The sequence below is a fragment of the Ambystoma mexicanum genome, chromosome 2q, assembly GCF_040938575.1.
Source record: "Ambystoma mexicanum isolate Mex_15411 chromosome 2q, UKY_AmexF1_1, whole genome shotgun sequence".
In the NCBI taxonomy this organism is placed as follows: domain Eukaryota; kingdom Metazoa; phylum Chordata; class Amphibia; order Caudata; family Ambystomatidae; genus Ambystoma; species Ambystoma mexicanum.
In genome coordinates, this window is record NC_090924.1 from 1,230,646,783 (window position 1) to 1,230,665,391 (window position 18,609).

The window sequence follows — 18,609 nt, forward strand, 5'->3', positions numbered from 1 at the left end:
TGGTTACCTGGGCACCCTCTGATCCCGGGCCCAGGTCCCTCCCCCACCACTCACACACACCTGCACTGCCTCCCTGGCATCCCCCGCACTTGTGGACTGTTTCTGTACCCCTTCAGTCCCACTACCAGCATTTGACACTTACCTCTGCACTTGCCTTCTGCTGGCCGTTACTTTTACATATTGTTATTATTCTATTCCCATGTACTGCACTGTCCCTTTCCCCCTCACCCCTGCACTTTCCCTCTTCCCCCATCCCATGCACTTGCACGATCTGAATGACACCTGGCCTAGTATGATCGTTGTCTGTCTTCGCCTTGTTCCCCCTCCCTTGCCTCGTCGCGCCTTGAAACACTTGTGTCTAGGTGCATTATAAATGCCATTTCATATCATATCATTGTGATCTGTAATGATGGCCTGGTCGCACACGCCTCCTGGTCAAAGCATTCGGTCATCACTTGCCTCTTGCATAATGCAAACAGCACTACAAAGAAGAACGCCATTTCCTCCTACCCCTCATGAACTCCGGCACCCTGTAATAGTTTCTAGTGGCTTCTTTAGAAACCACATTGCTGAACTAATGTCATCCTTACCAACCAGTTCACAATTAAACTTCTGGGGCCAGATTACAGAAGCTGTGCTTCAGTACAATTGCAAGGTTTGCATGGTATTAGCACTAGGGCAAAGGTTTCCCCATTAATAAAAACACTTGGAAGTATTAGAGCGCTATCGCACCATGACTAGTGCAGTTTGGCATGTTATAAGCATACATGATTCCCTAGTGCAAAACAGATACATTTCACTGTGTTTTTGCACCAGGGAAAGTCTGTTATAGTGCTAACACAGAATGGAATTAGCACTAGGGCATACTATGCCCTGCTGCAAAAATGCAATGAAAATGTATCTTTTTTGCAACAGGGGAATTCCTGCCCGGTGCTTACACCAGACCAAAGAGCAATTGTCATGGTGCAATGGTTTTCTAATATTTCCTAGTATTTTAGGCAAAGTTTGCCCTAGTCCTAAAACTGTGCAACTTCGCACTTGCACCAGTGCAACGTTTCTGTAATCTGGCCCCTAATGTGTGTTTGGACTATTCATTGCAGAGGCATACCTGTAGCCACTATTCAGATGGCTGTGATTATATGACAAGCTCTTTGTGCTTGAAGTGCGCTCAGGTGTAACCACCGACACCACCCTTTATACATACAGTGCATGTGGAAAGTGGTCCTGTTCAGCAGAACACACTTTCCAGCCCAGAAAGCACCTTAACTCTGAAGAGGGATTCCAACACCAATAGGAAGACAGGGTGTCTGTCCAAAGTGAACATATTTCCAAATTCTCCCGCTGCAAAGGTAGGTGGATGTTCATCACCAACTGTATTGCTTACCCATTGGAATACTAGGCCTACTGTAAGCAAACATTACACTAATATTTCTGTAAATCTGTGTCCTGTTGTTTTGTTTCCCTTTTTCGCTGTCATATGTCCATCCCACGCTAAGAAAGTGTGTGACGTTCCTGGTCCCTCACAATAGCTCTTGGTACCAAATTACTGCAAGGTAAATAACGCCCAATCTGTGCTGAAGTGTTCATGTGTGATTCCCTCTCCATATATGTATGTGCATATTTCCATTTCCACACTATGGCCAAATCATGTATGCCAACCCTTTGCACAAAAGCAAACAGTCTATCTTTACCCTTCCTGTCTGTAAATAGATCTTGACCGCCTCTAATTTATGCTCATGCTTGCATCAGAGCTCTCCCTGTATTACTTGTATCTGTATACTCACTAAGTACCTACTATCTTGTATATTTCATGACTTGTATGCTTATGTCTAATTATGTTCCTGCTTGTACAATGTCTTCTTGCAGTAGATGCATCTATGTACCCACCTTGCATCCACTATATTATGTATTCTCATAACCTGTATATATTTGCCCTTTGTAACCCAAGCTGAAAGACTTCTTGTACCTTCTGCGCCCTAATACCCTCGGGTCTGGCGCGCATTTTAAATAAATAAAGAAACAAAACACAGAAATAAAAATCTTAACACCCGAATCCAGAATTGTGGGTTTTATCTGCGTCTCTGTGATGAATGCCAAGTCCCTAGAAAGTCATCTAATGTAACGAAAGGCAAAAGTTTAGGACACATGTACAAAGATCATCATGATGTAGACAGAGCATGGTCCTCCAACATGCCAGGTCTAAGGGCCCGATACATGGAAGTCATTTTGTACTGTGAAAATTTCTATGCACTGATTTTGCACACGTGTTTGTGTGAATGAGTGTATGATTTATGTGTGCACGGGTGAATGCGAGAGTGAATGTTGAGTGTGAATGAGCACGTTAATGTTGTGTGAATGTGTGTGTGTGTGAATGTGTGTTTTGTGCTGGGTCGTGAAGCTGATTTTGGCAACAACTAAAATGCATGTATATGTGGCATGCTGATCTGCTTAGCACCTCACTACCTTCAATAAGATGAATGGTTAGATGAATCATAGCACAGAAACAGATCCTTCAGAGTTTTAAATAAAACATTAGGAAACATCATTAATCTGTCTACATTCTTTTAACTACAAATCAAATAAACCTATTGGAGTCTCTCTTGCTCATTAGACACTAAATCCCATGACAGAGGGAGTGGGGTTTGACAACAACATTTTTTGCTGTGCATCTATAAGAGATGCCCAGTAGAAGATTCTGTTCATTAAAAATAAATGTATGCAGAATGTATTGTGTGGTTAGACTAGCATTTTTGTTCCACCAGTCTAGCTATTCCTTACTGTGGCATGGTATTTTAGTTGCAGCATTTATGATGAAGTAAGCATGATAAGTGTTATTACATTGCTGGACTGGATTTTTGGTGCAGCCAGTCTAGCTTTTTCTTACTGTGCATGGCATTTGATATTTGGCATCAAGGGTAAAGCAACCACAATCACTGTTATTGCATGTAGACTAGCCCCTACAATGTGCAGCCAATTTGGACATGTTTACATATTGTGTCATGGCATTTCTACATGCAAAGACAACATGAGTATGTCTTATGTGGGGATACTGCCAAATATTGGCAGAACCAGAGTTGACATGTATTCTTATGTTATAATTACTAGTGCTATGCACAATTCAAACCGGACCATGTCCTTCTATAGGAATACTGGCATATATTGGTGCAGCCAGCATGGAAATATATGGACACAGCCGGCGTGAACGTGTTTTTATAAAGCATATGTTGTAGGCAAAGGCATCATGAATGAAAATGCATTGGGAAATGCTCCTGTGCATTGTCAGTGACTTGAATCTTTTGCATTTTTAAATTGCAGTTACCCAACAAAACCGAATGCAAACTCTCTGGATGTATATTCAAGTTTTCCCAGAGATGTATTCAAAGAATGTTCTCAGGGGGAACGCCCTCCCCCGAGCCTGCCTTGGTTTGTTGGGGCTCCCTCATTATGAGTTTTTGCTCCGGCACATTTATGAGAACTATATACGCCCATCATTTAAAACATTCACCAGCCTCCACTATGTCCCTCTTTTATGTCTTTTGCTTTTGTTGCATATTTTGTGAGCCCACCATGCTTGGCTGGGGAAGACGGAGTATTGCTGTGCTATACTGTATTTATCAGAGGCCCCAACGGTCATTAATTTGTTGCATTGTATTTAACAGAGGCACTGATTCCCTGGGCTTTTTCGAAATCAAACTAGCTAGTTGCCTTGCCATTTTTGTGATGGGCTTCAAAATCCTTTGTTTGCAACACATTTTGGCAAAGCTGCCCCACTCCGGATTCAAACAGGTTGTTGCTTAAATTTCAAGAGTAAGCACCTCTCCCTGCTGTTTGCTCATTTAAGCACTTGTCCATACACATGTGTTTTGAGATAACGGAGCCCCTGGTACGAGAAGTTTTCAGTGATTTTGAATAGAAGTTTACGTGGATGAGGGTGGAGGGAATGTATTTTGTACATTTGATTTGTTTGCAGACTGACTGTGAGCATGAATGTTGTTTACAACCTGTCCTTGCGTTCTTTTTAAAGTTCAGTAGGCCCAGGCAATGACACTGCCCACTGCCCTTGCCCATCATAAAGTTGTTCACACAGCTTCCCAGAAGGCCGGCAAAGCCATGCTTGCAATTGCTACCATTTAGGCCTATGACCTTCAAGTTAAATACACGTATTTAGAGCAACACCACCAGCTCACTCAGCTGTCTCCCTTGATTGGGACTTGTGACCTGCTGGTCTCATGCTGATCTCCACAGCAGGTGCTCATGCCCAGGAGATTCTTTCAGCTTGGAATATACAACCTTAAGGTTACGCAGTGAGGATTTGGGATTCTCAGGCAACATACATAGCATTTGCATGGAGCACACTTACACTAAATGTCCCTGAAGTGCTAATTTACTGGTAGAAGAACCCAGCGCAATGAAACTCATTGTATCCACCGCAAGAGAATGAAATGTTGTCTGCCTGTTTCACGGGCGATGACCTTCTGAAATAGAATACCAGAAGCATGGTTGAGCTTCAACTCCTCAGTGAGTGTAGTATTTCATTACTGAGATAGTGCACACTGCAAGCCGGGATAAACGTGTATTGTGGGATGTATTTGGTCTAATTCGCTACTGGAATAGCATGCCATCCCTTTGCTAAAACTGAGGAAATTCCATGTGAGGGTAGCTTAATAATAGCACTCGGTTGCTATAGTCTGTGAGCACATAATAATATCACAATGGCCCGTGTTTCAGAATCTTTTAGAGAGAATCTCCATCCCTTGGTTTCCAGTTGTCTTACCTATCAAACATATTCTCGTTGTGCTGGTGTAAAGTGGTATATGCAGTTTTTCCTCTTCCTGAACTGTAAAATGAAGCACCACCATACTTGCAGCACACCCTCAGATGCCTGCCATGGTGCCTAGTCCCTGGGGCAGGCCATAAATCGAGTAGTCTGCTCAGATCTACTGCAAGAGGTCGTTGGCATGACAACTGGAAATACTGTGGCATAATCAGCCAACACCTTTAATGTTAATTCCTACTCCATTACACGTTGTAATCCAATAGTGGATTTTCTCCAATCAGATGTTCCCTTCCGTGTCATATGACTGAGTCACTTTCAAAGCTGGGATGGTGTAGTGCTTTCTTTTTGCAGCCAAAGGGACTTGATATTTATTTGGGCTACTTTCCTGGCCCTGCTGCCCTACATCTAGACATCCCTTTCTGGATACTGTTATCAAAGAAGCGATTATTTGTTTGGAAGGCGCATTACCACTGACAACACAGATGTCCTCATAAGAGTTTTCTCATGAGGACATCTGTATCTTGTCAGCGGTACCGCACTTCAGTGTGAATTGTTGTTATGACATCTGTATGTTGTCAATGGTACTGCACCGCTCCAATAAAATAAGTTGTGAGGACATCTTTAAGTTAAAGGTCATTTGAGAGGTGCAGTACCACAGACACAGGTTTTCTTCTGCTCACAACCTGTTTCCATTTCTATTTCATGTTTCCCTGGTTCTTGTTTTTTTCATATTTTGGAGAGGAGCAGGACCACTAAATTATGAGGGCTCACTGAGATACCTGCATGGTGATTGGTGAACCGCAACTAAGCTGTATCACATGTGCCCACAGCTACACCAGGCGCCACCCCTACGGGACCAATAACAAAGTATTCAACACAGTCAATCTGCACTTAAAAACTACCAAGTGTGATCTGCTCTCTTTTGGTTGGTTACAATCCAATACATGACGGACCATAATCCTACCTCCAGACATTTACCCTGCCCCTCTGTGGGTTGGTCTTCCCTCTCACTGCCCCTTTCTAGATCTCTGGCACCTTAGTAACCTCTCACTCTTGACCTGTTTCTCTGGCCATTCCCACTGGATCTGGCTTCACCCCTTGTGTGTGCACTCTGCCACAGCATGGAAACACGATTCCAGAGAGACCCATGGCCTCTCTGAGGGAACATGTCCTGCTCTTTGATTTAGATGGGGTGCTGGACTGCTCTTGTTGGTGGGACCAGACTGATATGCAAATGGATATGCTTCATTTGTGAAGGGTGCAGTGAGCTACGATGTGGTTGTAGACCCTTCTGAGTGGAAGAAATTGCACAGAACAGTTTATTCTCAGTAGAGGGGCTCCCACACTGCTGTTATCTATTTTAAACTTGGGGTTTCACCCTAAATAACCAAGGGTAATCCAGACATGGACCCCCTTGCTCACTATGTCTTAGAGATGCTCAGCTTCACCTCAATGATGAGGCCGGACTAGGCCAAAACACGCGTCTGGGGTTGCTGATGGTACTCTTGTTCAGAGGAGAATGCCTTGCATGTCGGTGCTGGACTGACATTGTGGGTGGGACCAGACTGATATGCAAATGAGTATTTCTCCTCTGTGAAAGGTGCAGTGAGCTAAAACGTGTTTGTAGACCCTCCTGAGTGGGAATTATTCCATACAACAGTTTATGTACACCATGTTTGTTCTCAGTAGAGGGGCTCCCACACTCCTGCCCTGAGAACAGTGGCTGCTTCTTTCAGCTGATTTGACTCTCCACCCATACATGCTTTTATGCACCACAAAACTTATGGACTTATACAAAGCCAGATCTATTGGCTTTGGCAATTATAATTGTGTTTCGTTCATTATTACACACTTCAGTTCAGTGCCTTTTTGAGGATGGAATGTGATTTGGAGTTATAAACATTTGCAGGGTTTGGCAGGAGGAGTTTGCATGCCAACCATTACATTTATTTGTATGAATGAAATTTGTAGAGCGCTTTCGCAAAAGCGCTTGAGAACAGATAATATATTCAATAAGGTACAAAATATTTATGAACAAAGATGAAACTGTAATACATCAGAATTTAAGACGGAGAGAGAGATGACAGAAGGCGTTTTCTTAGCCGAGTGTGAAAGATATGAAAAGATGGTGAAGCACAGATGGGTAAGGGTAGGGCATTCCATTGCTTAAGGGCAAGGAGCGAAAAGGAGCAAAAGCGTGAAGAGGCACCTGGAGGTTTAGGGACAGAGAAGAAAGGGAGATTGGGAATGAAGACAAGTAGGAGTATAAAAAGACACAAGAGAGAAAAGATAAGTGGGGATGAGACCCTGCCGGGCTGTATAGACAAATTAAAGAAAGTGAGAATGATGGTGAAGGTCAAAAGAGAGAAGGGAGGCAGGCGTAAGTAAGGGAGTAATGGAGAAATGAGGGGGTAGTGAAAACATACAGAGGGGAACGGAGTTAGATGAGAGGCAGGAAGACCAAGTGAGGATTTGAGCAATAGATGAACTGAGAAAGGATGAGTGAGTATATCAACAGTTTCATAGCCTGAAAAGAGAGGAAAGGATGGGCGCGGCAGAGATTGTAGAGGTGAGAATGGGCAGTGTTAGAGATATGAAGGAAAAGGAATGAGAAGGGTCCAAGATAACTCCAAGCTTTCAGGGGGAAGAAGAGAAGGGAAGAATAAAAGGTGGGAAAATTAGATCAGAAGGAGGCAATCAATGAGAGAGGGAGGCAGAGCGAGAGTAAAGAACCTCCATTTTTGACTGGTAAACATGGAGAAAGTGAGAGGCCATCCAGGTTTTGACTGACGACAGAAGAGAGGGAACATTAGCATGAAGAGATGGTGTGAAGGTAGAAAAAGAAAGGAAAATGTGTGTCTCATCAGCCTAAAAATGACAAGGTAGATTGAAAGAGCTGATGAGGGCAGAGAGAGGAATGGGGTAGAGGGAGAAAAGGAGGGAGCAGAGAACAGAATCCTGTGGAATGCCATAGAGAAGCGGGAAGTAAGAAAAGACTTGGCCAGCCCAAAAGGCAGAATACGAGCAGTTAGAAGGTAAGACTCAAACCACTTCAGAACATGGGACGTTCATGTTCAGCAGATGTGCCAGAAGGAAGGGAACTGAAAAATTCTCAGTCTCTTTCTTTGGATGGGGAAGTCAGTATGATGTGTGTGAAGGCATAAAGAACCTTTTGGGAACACTTGCACACAAGGCAGTTTATACCTTTGTGACCCATTCTGCTATACATTTCACAGTTTTGCAGGTGTAAATTCTTCATTTACATTACACATAGAATTGTTGCACAAGAATTGTCTTCAAATGCAACATTGCCTTGATCCGGTTACTGTGAAAAATAGAAAGCAGGCGAACAGTCAAAAGTAATGTTTAATTGTGGTGATCAGGCCAAATATGGATAAGCTTGCCTTCATAAATATGTTAGCATAAAGAAACTGAAAATGAGAGGACAAAAATAACATGCCTGGCTGCCCTCGGGAATCAGACACATACACATGTTTGTTTGTTTAGGTTGTTTTACCAAAAGGATGTTCATGTTTGAACCCAGGATCAAAGAAGTGTGCATGTAACGCTGCATTTTTTGAAGACCTAAAGATACCCCTCAATCTCCCCCAAAGGTGGACCTCACAGTCAGAATGCTCGCGCTTTGTGGCAGTACAACGCTCATCATTCTAGTGTTATGCACAACTCGGTTCAATGTTACTTCATGAACCTTAGGTATTGTTTTATTCCTAGAATTAACATTTCACACATTTTCAAGAATAGCAAATACACAACCATGCACACACTTAATTTTACTTAAGACATTTGAAAAGGACCCCCTATTTAAACAGACTACTTAAAATGAATATCGACTCAATGACAAACTTTCACAAGAGCACAGATCTGGAGGAAAACGCCTCCAGCTGGCAATGTATGTCTTTTTAGGACTGTCTGGAGAAAGATTTAGCTCTCTGCCAGAACTCTTACTGCCGTATAGTCCCGGCTAGTATCAATCTTGCTACAAGATGCTGAAAGAGTGGATCATGGTGAAAGTTCTGCATATTTATGGACTATTTTGTTAAAGCTAGTGTAAGTGTTCAACTTGGGGAGAGAGTGGTCGCATGTGACTTTTAAGAGTGTGTGCTGTGTTCATGCTTCTTGGCACATTAATGTTCTTAACAATATGTGTGCTGCATTACATTTGTTTAGGTATTATTATGTATGATCCTTGTAATTGTTTGCTATTTACAACTTGCATTTTATGTCTATGGCTTCCACTGTTAGTGTGGGTAGATAATATAAAAATAAGGCTGCTGAGGAGCAGTTTGTCTTTCATTGGTTAAGTGCATCTTATAGGTTCCGGGAGGATAGCTCAGGGGAAGCACGCTGCTTTTGGAAGCAAGACAACACAGAGCAACACAGGATCCAATCCCGGGTCTGCCCTTAGTACCTCTTCGGTATTAAGCGTGTTATAATAATCATATAAAGGAGTATTATCATAGGAATCCTCATGGAAGGGTATGCCATGCCTGACAATGTTAGTGGTTGCTTGTGTGTGCCAGCTCCAGCATGATGTTCTTTTCAGTATGTATTTTTCCTTGAGTGTGACAATTCTGCAAGGTGATGTGTAATGTAACCATACACTAAAGGGAATGAATCAAAACACTGCAACATGACATAATTTGGCTTATATTTCAGTGGTTTTGCAAGAATGTGCAGTTGTTACTATTAAGTTTAATACACCTGTGAGTAGGGATGGGTCTGTGTGTGCATCACATTTGTTAATGCGGTATCTATTGGCAGGAATACCCCAATACTTCTGCAGAATGTGGGTGTGTCCAATCCAAGCAACAGGGCGTTATGGGTATGCACATGAGTCCTGGGTGATATCTGGAGCCCACACTATAGGTGCTTGTTAGGCAAACAAAAAGACAAATGGGGAGACTGTTAATTGAGAATCATTGGGAATCTTCTCCAAAGGCAAATCTACCACAGCAAGGGTTGGCAACGGCAGTTGCCCTGACCTTACACGTGTACTGAGTAGACTTATCCATTTGAGCCAAGTGAAAAAGCATTTTGTGTCCTACCCTCAACATTTGAAAAGCCAAACCTATTGGCTTTTCCAATGCTTGTTTTAACTGTTTCCAAACATTTTACGGGCCATACATGGTTTACAAATGTATGACGAATCTCCCATTGTGGCAGGAATTCCTTTGAGTTACAACCTTTAACCACAATAACCGCTGTCACAAATATCTGTTTTTAAAGTCACGACCTGAGAGGAATTATGAATGCATCCGATCCACAACCTGCAGGCATTGCAGCCTATGCCTTTCTTTGCATGAATGTGCCATGTTGGAGTGGCAGAGGAATAGCATAACCCAGGCATTTTAATAAGAAGCGATACGAAGATTTTTTTTTAAAGGCAATCCCTAATCAGCAGGTACAAGGTTTTACATTTGAGTCATAGCAGCAGTAGGCTCTTTACGGTAATCAATATACGTAACATCTCCAAATACAGATGCATAATAAGCGACGGCCTGAAGCATAAGATAACTTTGTGCTTCAGCTCTGGATGTCTGTGATACATTCTCTGTTCGTATGCCCTGTATAAGGAAATTGGACACGTAGTGACCCATGCTATGTTTTTGAAGACCCATCTGTATTTGACAGTGGGCCTCATTATGAGACTGGCGGCAGCCGTGCCGGTAAAACCGGCACGGCTGCCGCCAGTATCAATTTTTTCCGGCGCCCGCAAATTGCCAATTACCAGGTCATTATGGCCCTGCCGGACCCAGCAATTGCCCATTCGTAGGCACCGGAATGAAATGCTCCCCATTCACATTTGAGCCCCATAGGAATGGGAATGGGGAGGTCGGATGCAGATGTCAGACCTGGCGGGCGGGAAGGCACCCGCGAGCAGAACTCAGAGTTTGCCGGTCTGGTAACAGCGGTACTAGCAAGCTTACCGGTACCGTCATTACCGGACCGGCAAACGTGTAATGAGGCCCAATGTCTCCTTATCCTCAAGGCATGACATCTGTTAGAAAAGAGATTGACTGGAAGAAACATTTACTCAGTGATGTGTACATATTTTGCTACTAACATGAAACCTCACAAGCTTAAGTGACCTTTTTACCCCATGGGAACGGGCAAATGTTCATTATGACCGCCCCTTGCAATGCACCATGCCTCCTTTTCACTACCATCTCATGTGTCTATAATCCCCCTACCACTGCCCCCATATAAACCCCCGCCATTAGCAATAGTCTTATTCTGCTAACTCACATGCACTCCTATTCTTACCTTTGTGGCAGTATCTTCCTCCATAGCCAGGTGGGCATCGACATTTTCCGGGTCGAAGACACTCCCCACCGTTTTTGCATTTTGGATAACAATTTGCTGTAGAACACATGTAAATAAAGATTTTAAAAAAGGCACAGGAGGCAACAAGCATGTATGTTTAGTCCACACAACTGTCTAGGACAGTTCATGGCATGCACAACAAACAGGCAAGAAAAGCTTGTATTTCTTTTGTTCAAAATGCCTATCTTGTGAATCAAGGGACTATCTACATTTATATGAGCTGTAAATTGACTTACATCATCAGGGCAAGTCATTCTGTGCTCCACTGACTGCCAATTATGAGACATCAAGTTTCATAATAATAATTTAGCATTTACATAGCACTACGAACCCTCAGGTATCTGAGCACTGCTTATTATTATTACCCACGGTGTGTGGTGCTCATTTATCTACCTCGGATTCGAAACTGCGTCAGCAGGCTCTGCACAGATGTCAGAGCTAGCGCTCTACTCGCTGTGCTATCGGACCGGCTACATTATAGGTTCACTATTCAAAGTGCTGTCACTTGTAGAAAAACCTTTCCACTCTAGTCAAATCCCGAAATTATAAATATTAATCTGTTAAATCTGGTTTCAAAATAATTTATGTACTAAAAGCTAACTTTTTAAATGTCTTGACACATTTAATATGATTCTTGGTTTTGTGAAACTAAGTGTTTGCAGAAATGTAGAGAAGCATAATGTATTTGTTCAAAATAACAGCTAAATTGTGTATGTACATTTTAACAGACTTTTAAAAATGTTCTAGTTCTTTTTTTAACAAATTGGTCCTCATTGTGAGTGTGACAGGCCAGAATTAAGGGTGCTGGTAGCAACGTACCGGCACCCATTCTGGAACACCACACTTCAAGTCTGCGGGCAGGGGCCACTGCGCCCAGCAGGTCGGACCTGCCGGGCGCACTAGCACGCACCTGCAGAGTTTTCACAGAAGCATGAGCACCATTAGCAACAGTGCCAGTGCTTCCGTCTCCCCACGCCCATCGAGTCCTGTGGCACTCCGTGGGAATGAGGATTACAAATTGCTGGTGCCTGACCTACCAATCCACCAGGACTTGTAATGTCCCAGTGGCACCGGGAAGTCATGCAAGTAAAGTGTTGTGAGTCTGGCGGCAACCCGCCGGAAGCACTGCCAGGGCTACCACTGGATTAGTAATGAGGCCTATTGTGTTTTATATCCTCTTGGGGTTTTAACATCAGTGGGAATTGTGGGTTCTTTGAGAAAATTGTGCCACATTGTAGCTAAAATCGATAAACGCTTGATCGGAGGGGTAGAAGCGGGAAGAGGGAATAACAAACTCCATGTCCCTTAAAAACGTGCACCCGCGCAGTGTCTGTGATGCACTTTACATACATGACACAGGACATAACTGGCTTGCGTCAGCATTTGGGGCCTGATTTCGGTGTTCAGCGGGGAACGCTGTTCATTGCTGTTGCCATCTGGATTTTTGAATTACAGGGACTATCCCAGGTGCGTATCCTGGGTTTATGAGTTGCTAACATATTGGTCTTGATAGCATAGGGTAGGAGGAAGGTTAGTAAATATGCTGGCAACTTGCTGCAAACTATGAGGAACCTTAAAGGAGCCCTCTCACTCTGTGTTCTAAATAGAATTCGTAGATAGGACATTGAAATCAAGAAGGAGCCCATCCCTGCAGACACGGGATCTCTGGGGGGTGCACTTCTTAATGCTGTACTGCTAAACGCTAGTTCAGCAGTGGCTCGTCCAGCAGAAATAAAGGATATTACAGAAGAATATAAACTGGATATACTTTTTTTAACAGAAACCTGGGTTAGTGACACTTCACATGCAATGTTGCAGAACATCATACCAGTGGGATACTCAATTCAACTTATTGACAGTATTAGAAAGAAAGGAGGAGGGATAGAGGTAATTTCCATATCCCAGATAAAAATGTCCCACTTTGAATCCATACAGTGGGATTACTCTGCTGAGATTGGACACCTAGTTCTATCGACCTCCCCAAACAGTTCTATCAGAATATTGCGGGCTTATAGACCACCAGGTTCGGTCAGTGTTTTTTCTGGAAAGAATTGGGCTGGAGGTACTGCACCAGTCTCTCGTAAAAACAGGAATTAAATATAAAAGAAATCCTCTGTTTGGGTGATTGTAACATATGGCTGGAGGATCAATCGGGGAGAATTTCTAATCGACCATGGGATGTAATGAATGTGCACAACCTTACACCCCTAGTAGTCTGTGCTTCCCAAAAAACTGGACATTGCCTAGATGTACTACTGGTAAGAGGGAAGGTAATAGTGATGAAGGACACTTTACCAATCTCTTGGACAGACCACTATTTTAGGCTTTTCTAAGTGAATCTTCATACACAGACAGCAGTCATTCAGTGCAAGATATCTGGAACAAGTCCATGAGCCAAAAGAACTGGAGAACATTTTGGGCACTGAATTGAGGAAAGAATTGGGCTCCATTGATATAACACTTGAATTTGATGTATTTTTTAAACAAGGGGCCTCTATTATGGATAACATCTGAACCCTCAATACTCCTCTGAGATCAAAAATACCAAAGAAAATGTCTAAATCTTGGTTCACCTCTAATATATCAGATCAGAGGAAATCCTATAGAGGATTGGAGAGAAGACGGTGCAAATTCAGAACTATTTTTGATTATTTCCAATTTTCTTCATACAATAAATGCCCTCCTCGGGAGTGAATCATCAGTAGAACAGGCTAACGCACTCAATAACTTTTTTCTAGACAAGATTAAATCATGTCAAGAGAAAATAACACAGGAAAGGGAAACCGAGGTAAGGGAGCCTCATACCACCCCGATATGGGAAATATGATGGAGTTTCAATTGCACCCCGTTATGTTTTAACACAGTGTCGGAAGAGACCACATATACCTTATTAAAGGCTCTCAAACCTACACATGATTCACTTTTCCCTCTTCCTGCTTGTGTGGCTAAATGTCTAGCATCAGATACAACCCCTTATATGACCAGATTTGTAAATGTGTCATTGAATCAGGGGGTAGTTCCTGATGAATTGAAGCTATCCATTATTTCCCCATTGCTGAAAAAGTCCAATTTAGATCCCGATAAATTGCAGAATTATTGTCCAGTTGCAGGTCTTCCCTGGTCTGGAAATATCTTGGAGAAAGTGGTCACAATGCGGTTTCAGGAACATGTTGAAAGAGAATGCTTACTGGACGCTTTACAATTGGGGCTCTGTCCAAGGTTTGGAACAGAAACTGCATTGGTTGAGGTCTGGGATGAACTATTGCAAATGGGAGACCAAGGAGAATGGTCCACACTCATATTGTTAGACCTTGCTGCTGCTTTTGACACAGTGGACCACCATATTCTCACTGAGTGACTAAGGAAAATAGGGAATGTTTCAGTAAGCCGCCTTAAATGGTTTACCTCCTTTTAGTCAGGGCGACAACAATGAGTGAAGTTGGGGGGTTTCCTTTCAGATACCCTGCCGTAGCACTGTAGAGTCCCACAAGGGTCCTCTCTCTCACCGTTGCTATTTAACCTTTATCTATGCCCCAGGGTTAGTCTTCAGTCATATGCAGATGACACCCATGTTTTCCTTAGGTTAAATGATGTAGAGCAATCCCTCTCACGGTCACCAGTTGTTTGAAAGAAGTAGGAGGGTGGATGTCCACCAATTGTCTGCACCATAATCCAAGCAAGACAGAGGTAATTTTGTAGGGCCCAAAGCACCTCATAGGTGAGAACAGATGAAGCCTGTCAACTTTGTTTCTGGGCACAGAATCGAAGTATACCACTAAGGCAGAGGTCTTCAAACTGTGGGGCTGGGCCCCCTAGGGTATCCCAAAGGATGCCCCGAGGGGGAACGAGGCCCTTCAAAAAGGGATTACGATGATGGCTTATAATAGACATTTAAGCAGATATGGCATCTGGGGGCAGGGGGGCAGCAACAATGCTTGAATAATCTGGCTTCTATGTATTTGGTGGACAAGCTAAATTATTATCAACCATTACAGTCCCTAAGATCAAAGGACAAGTACCTGCTGACTATCCCTCCAATGCGTTGTGTGTCCAGCAGAGATTGCATATTTTCAGTATTTGGACCCAAACCATGGAATAGTTTTCCATTGGAGATAAGGAAATTGGAATCCATGTCCTTATTCTGAATAAAAAAAGAAAACCTTGTCTGTTCAAATAAGCATGAGAACACAGTACTAAGGGGGGGAGAGCAATTTTGATGACCTGATGATTCACAATAGAGCTATTCCTGTTTATACCAACAACTGCGTCTTGATACGATTCGGTTTGTCTAGTAGCGCTATACAAATAACTCAATCAATCAATATTGTTGTAGACTTACTATACACCACATTCTATATCTAGGGAACCCAAAACACTATGCGGAGCAGAAGAAGACTAAAAACTAATAAACACAACTGAATGAGCCATTGTTGCTTAGCTATTTAGAATGCATCTTGTTAGATTAATTGAATCATTTTTAGGTCATTTAAACTGAGTTTTAGCTCTCTCTTAGATCTATTGCATACCTATTTTAAATTGAGTCATTGGTCATTCTTTTGCTCAGCAAAACAGAAATTACTCACTATTGGTCTATCCATTGAATTCTGACATTGCTTTAAGATCCAACTGTTGCTTCTTTGATTTATTGGACATAGAAACGTTGCTAAATTTGCATATGATTTGTGTATCATCAGAATAGCTGAAGCATGTGTGGTATTAATTGTTAAGGATTTTAACAAGGGGAGTAATGGAAATTATTGTAACTTCTAATCCTTCATGGGCACCCGTCCCAAATGGTCTAAGCAATTTAAATCCAAGTGCAGCTCCATCCAAAATCTGGGCTCACATTTTCTTTTAACTGATTAATGTTATTGTGCATGTAGGCCAAATACCTGGTTATTGGTCGGTAAAAAAAAAGTGAGTGCCATTTATGAGGGAATTGAGCAACGAGCCCCTCAGCCCCCCTAATTACTGGCTAATTACACTTCTGGATGTGATTGGAAAAATCTTTGCCCAAGATATACTATATCAATGCAATGAATGGCTAGATTCCCGCAAATTCGGTCCTCTCTGTTTTGTAAACAGTATATCTACTATGGCTAACTATCTAACAATACACCTCTTAGCAAAACATGCCCTTGCTGGTAAACAACCGTTTATTGCAGTTGAAATATTCTTTTTTTACGTTTTATAGTTAAACTTTTATTTCTAACATAGGGGCTGGGATGCTGGACAACAAGCCTCGCTGCCCTACAGGGACCTATATAGTCTTGGCAGGGCTGTGGGCATTGCCTAGGGCTGTGCAGACTGTCGCCTCTGCTACCCTGCAGGGCACTGTCTGCTTCAAGTTTTTAGGCTGAATTACAGTAAAGATTCAATGTTTGTGAGCGCTTGAATCGCGCGATTGAGGTGGTTGAATGTTGCCCTTAACGTTGAGCAGGCCATGTTGTTCAGCATGAAGTGAAAAGGCCAGAATAGGAGACTGTTTGATCTCATTAATGGCTATGAAGATTCTCTGTGGAGTTCCATTTAAAGATAACCGGAAATTCACCTCAAACCGTTGCAATTTCTGAAATCTGTTCGACACTGATACCAGTAGGTAATCGTAATCTGGGGTTGTAGGGCCAGTGTACAATAAAGGTGTTCTATGCCATGTCCAAGTCATGTAGATTGCTGAAAAATAAGTCATGCATAGATGTGGTGTGTGAAGAATATCAACAACACCAATCCCAGCCAATGGGTCTCTCACAGATGGTTGTGCAGGCTCAGTATTAAAACCCAAAATACACAAACCTCTGTTCTCAACAGTACACCCTGTTGACATGTTCAGTAGACCAAGCATCACAAAATGAAATTATAAAGAAGTTGTCCAAAGAAAAACGTGTTTACGTTTTCAGGCAACGCCAACTTCGACATAGCCTACAGCATCTGTGTAATTTTAAATATTGATGAGTGTTTTGCGAAAAAGATCATAATAGCTCAAAGGCAACACACTTGCCTGGGGTCCAAGACGATGCCATGCAACATGGATTTGATCTCTGATCCTGCACTTAAATGTTAAAGGAGACTTTATTGAGTCTGATATTAATTACCAATATTAATAAAAATAAATAATAATATAATAATGTATTGAAGGACTAAGGTGAGTTGAAATAATATCCACAAAACGTTTCTATTTACGATTCATAAATCTCAGGGATATTCAGGTGGAGGTCCCTAATTAAACATACTAACACAATAAGGACAGGACTCAGAAGTGAGACACCACCATGTGAATCCCTAACAATTTGCCTGATGACGGGTGGTCAATGCCAGAAGTAACAATTGCACCAGAAGTAGCTGTTTGGCATGGATGAAATGGAGATACTGGGGCTCATTCTAAGTATGCCGGTCTGGAAACAACGGTGCCGGTAATCTTAAGCTTACCGGCACCGTTGTTTCCGGACCGGCATACTACGAGTCTGCCTGCCGGAGACACTGTGCCCGACAGGGCAGACCCTGTCGGACACAGCAGCCATGGTAGGCAGACCATCATGGAAGCACCGGCTTCCGTGGTCCCCATTCTCCTATGAGACTCCATGAGAATGGGGACTTACAATTTACCAGCGCCTGATTTTCCGGAACACTGGGGTTGTAATGAGCCCCACTGACGTAAATGTTAGAAAACATTTCCCACAAATGTAACACCGACCAAGCAACGTTTTCTTGGGAAGCCAAAGTAGCAGGTCGCACTAGCCACACAGTTATTGTTGTTGACATAAAGCACCAATGTTATAGTTCATAGTAGCTTCCCATAATGTGGGCGGTTATGCCTTGAACAGCAGTTTCTATTGACCCCTAGGCATTCCCTAAAGAGCAGGGTCAATTAGAACACTGGTAGGGCAGAGAAGACTAGAGGACTAATGATAAACCCTTCTCAGCAATACTATGGCATGATTTGGAACACATTTTCAGTAAAGATATTTTCCTCCTTGGGATGAAAGACATGGCATTCATCCTCATTTTCACTAAATTGCCTGAAAAATAAATGGTCCTTTTTATTAATCATCAGTGTAGGGTAGGACATTTCCAGGAACTGAGAAATGTGTGTCCCCTGCTTGTGGCTAGAAGAGCTTATTAGCTTGACACCTGGAGCTACTTGTGACTCACCAGGTCGACTTGAGCCCATAAACACGTACATGTATAGCATCATCTCTAGGTGTTTGAGAATGTGTCTGGGTACACAACTAGAAGACACTTAAACCATAATGGGCCCTATACAATGGTCACAGTGTTATAGTTTGCATCTCCTGTGGAAGTTAGATTTGCATTTTACTATGTACCTGCTCCTCATTCCCCAAAGGCAGCACCTGCCTACTAGGTGTTGGTACTGCTTTTAACGCATACTCAGCAAATTCGTGTTTCGGTCCCTGGTTTATTGGCAGATTGTTTTGCATTGTTGCCACTCCAACAACAAATGTTCAGTCTCATGAACTTTAACTTAAACA

General features: G+C 42.6%; 1 protein-coding gene across 1 annotated transcript in view; it reads right to left on the reverse strand.

Moving 5' to 3' along the window:
• Positions 1-18,609, reverse strand: part of LOC138570059 (wnt inhibitory factor 1-like) — a 97,343-nt gene that overhangs the window by 69,105 nt on the left and 9,629 nt on the right. The window contains exon 2 of the mRNA XM_069648625.1: positions 11,063-11,158. Coding sequence (XP_069504726.1) covers positions 11,063-11,158 — 96 coding nt within the window. The remainder of the gene's footprint in view (positions 1-11,062; positions 11,159-18,609) is intronic.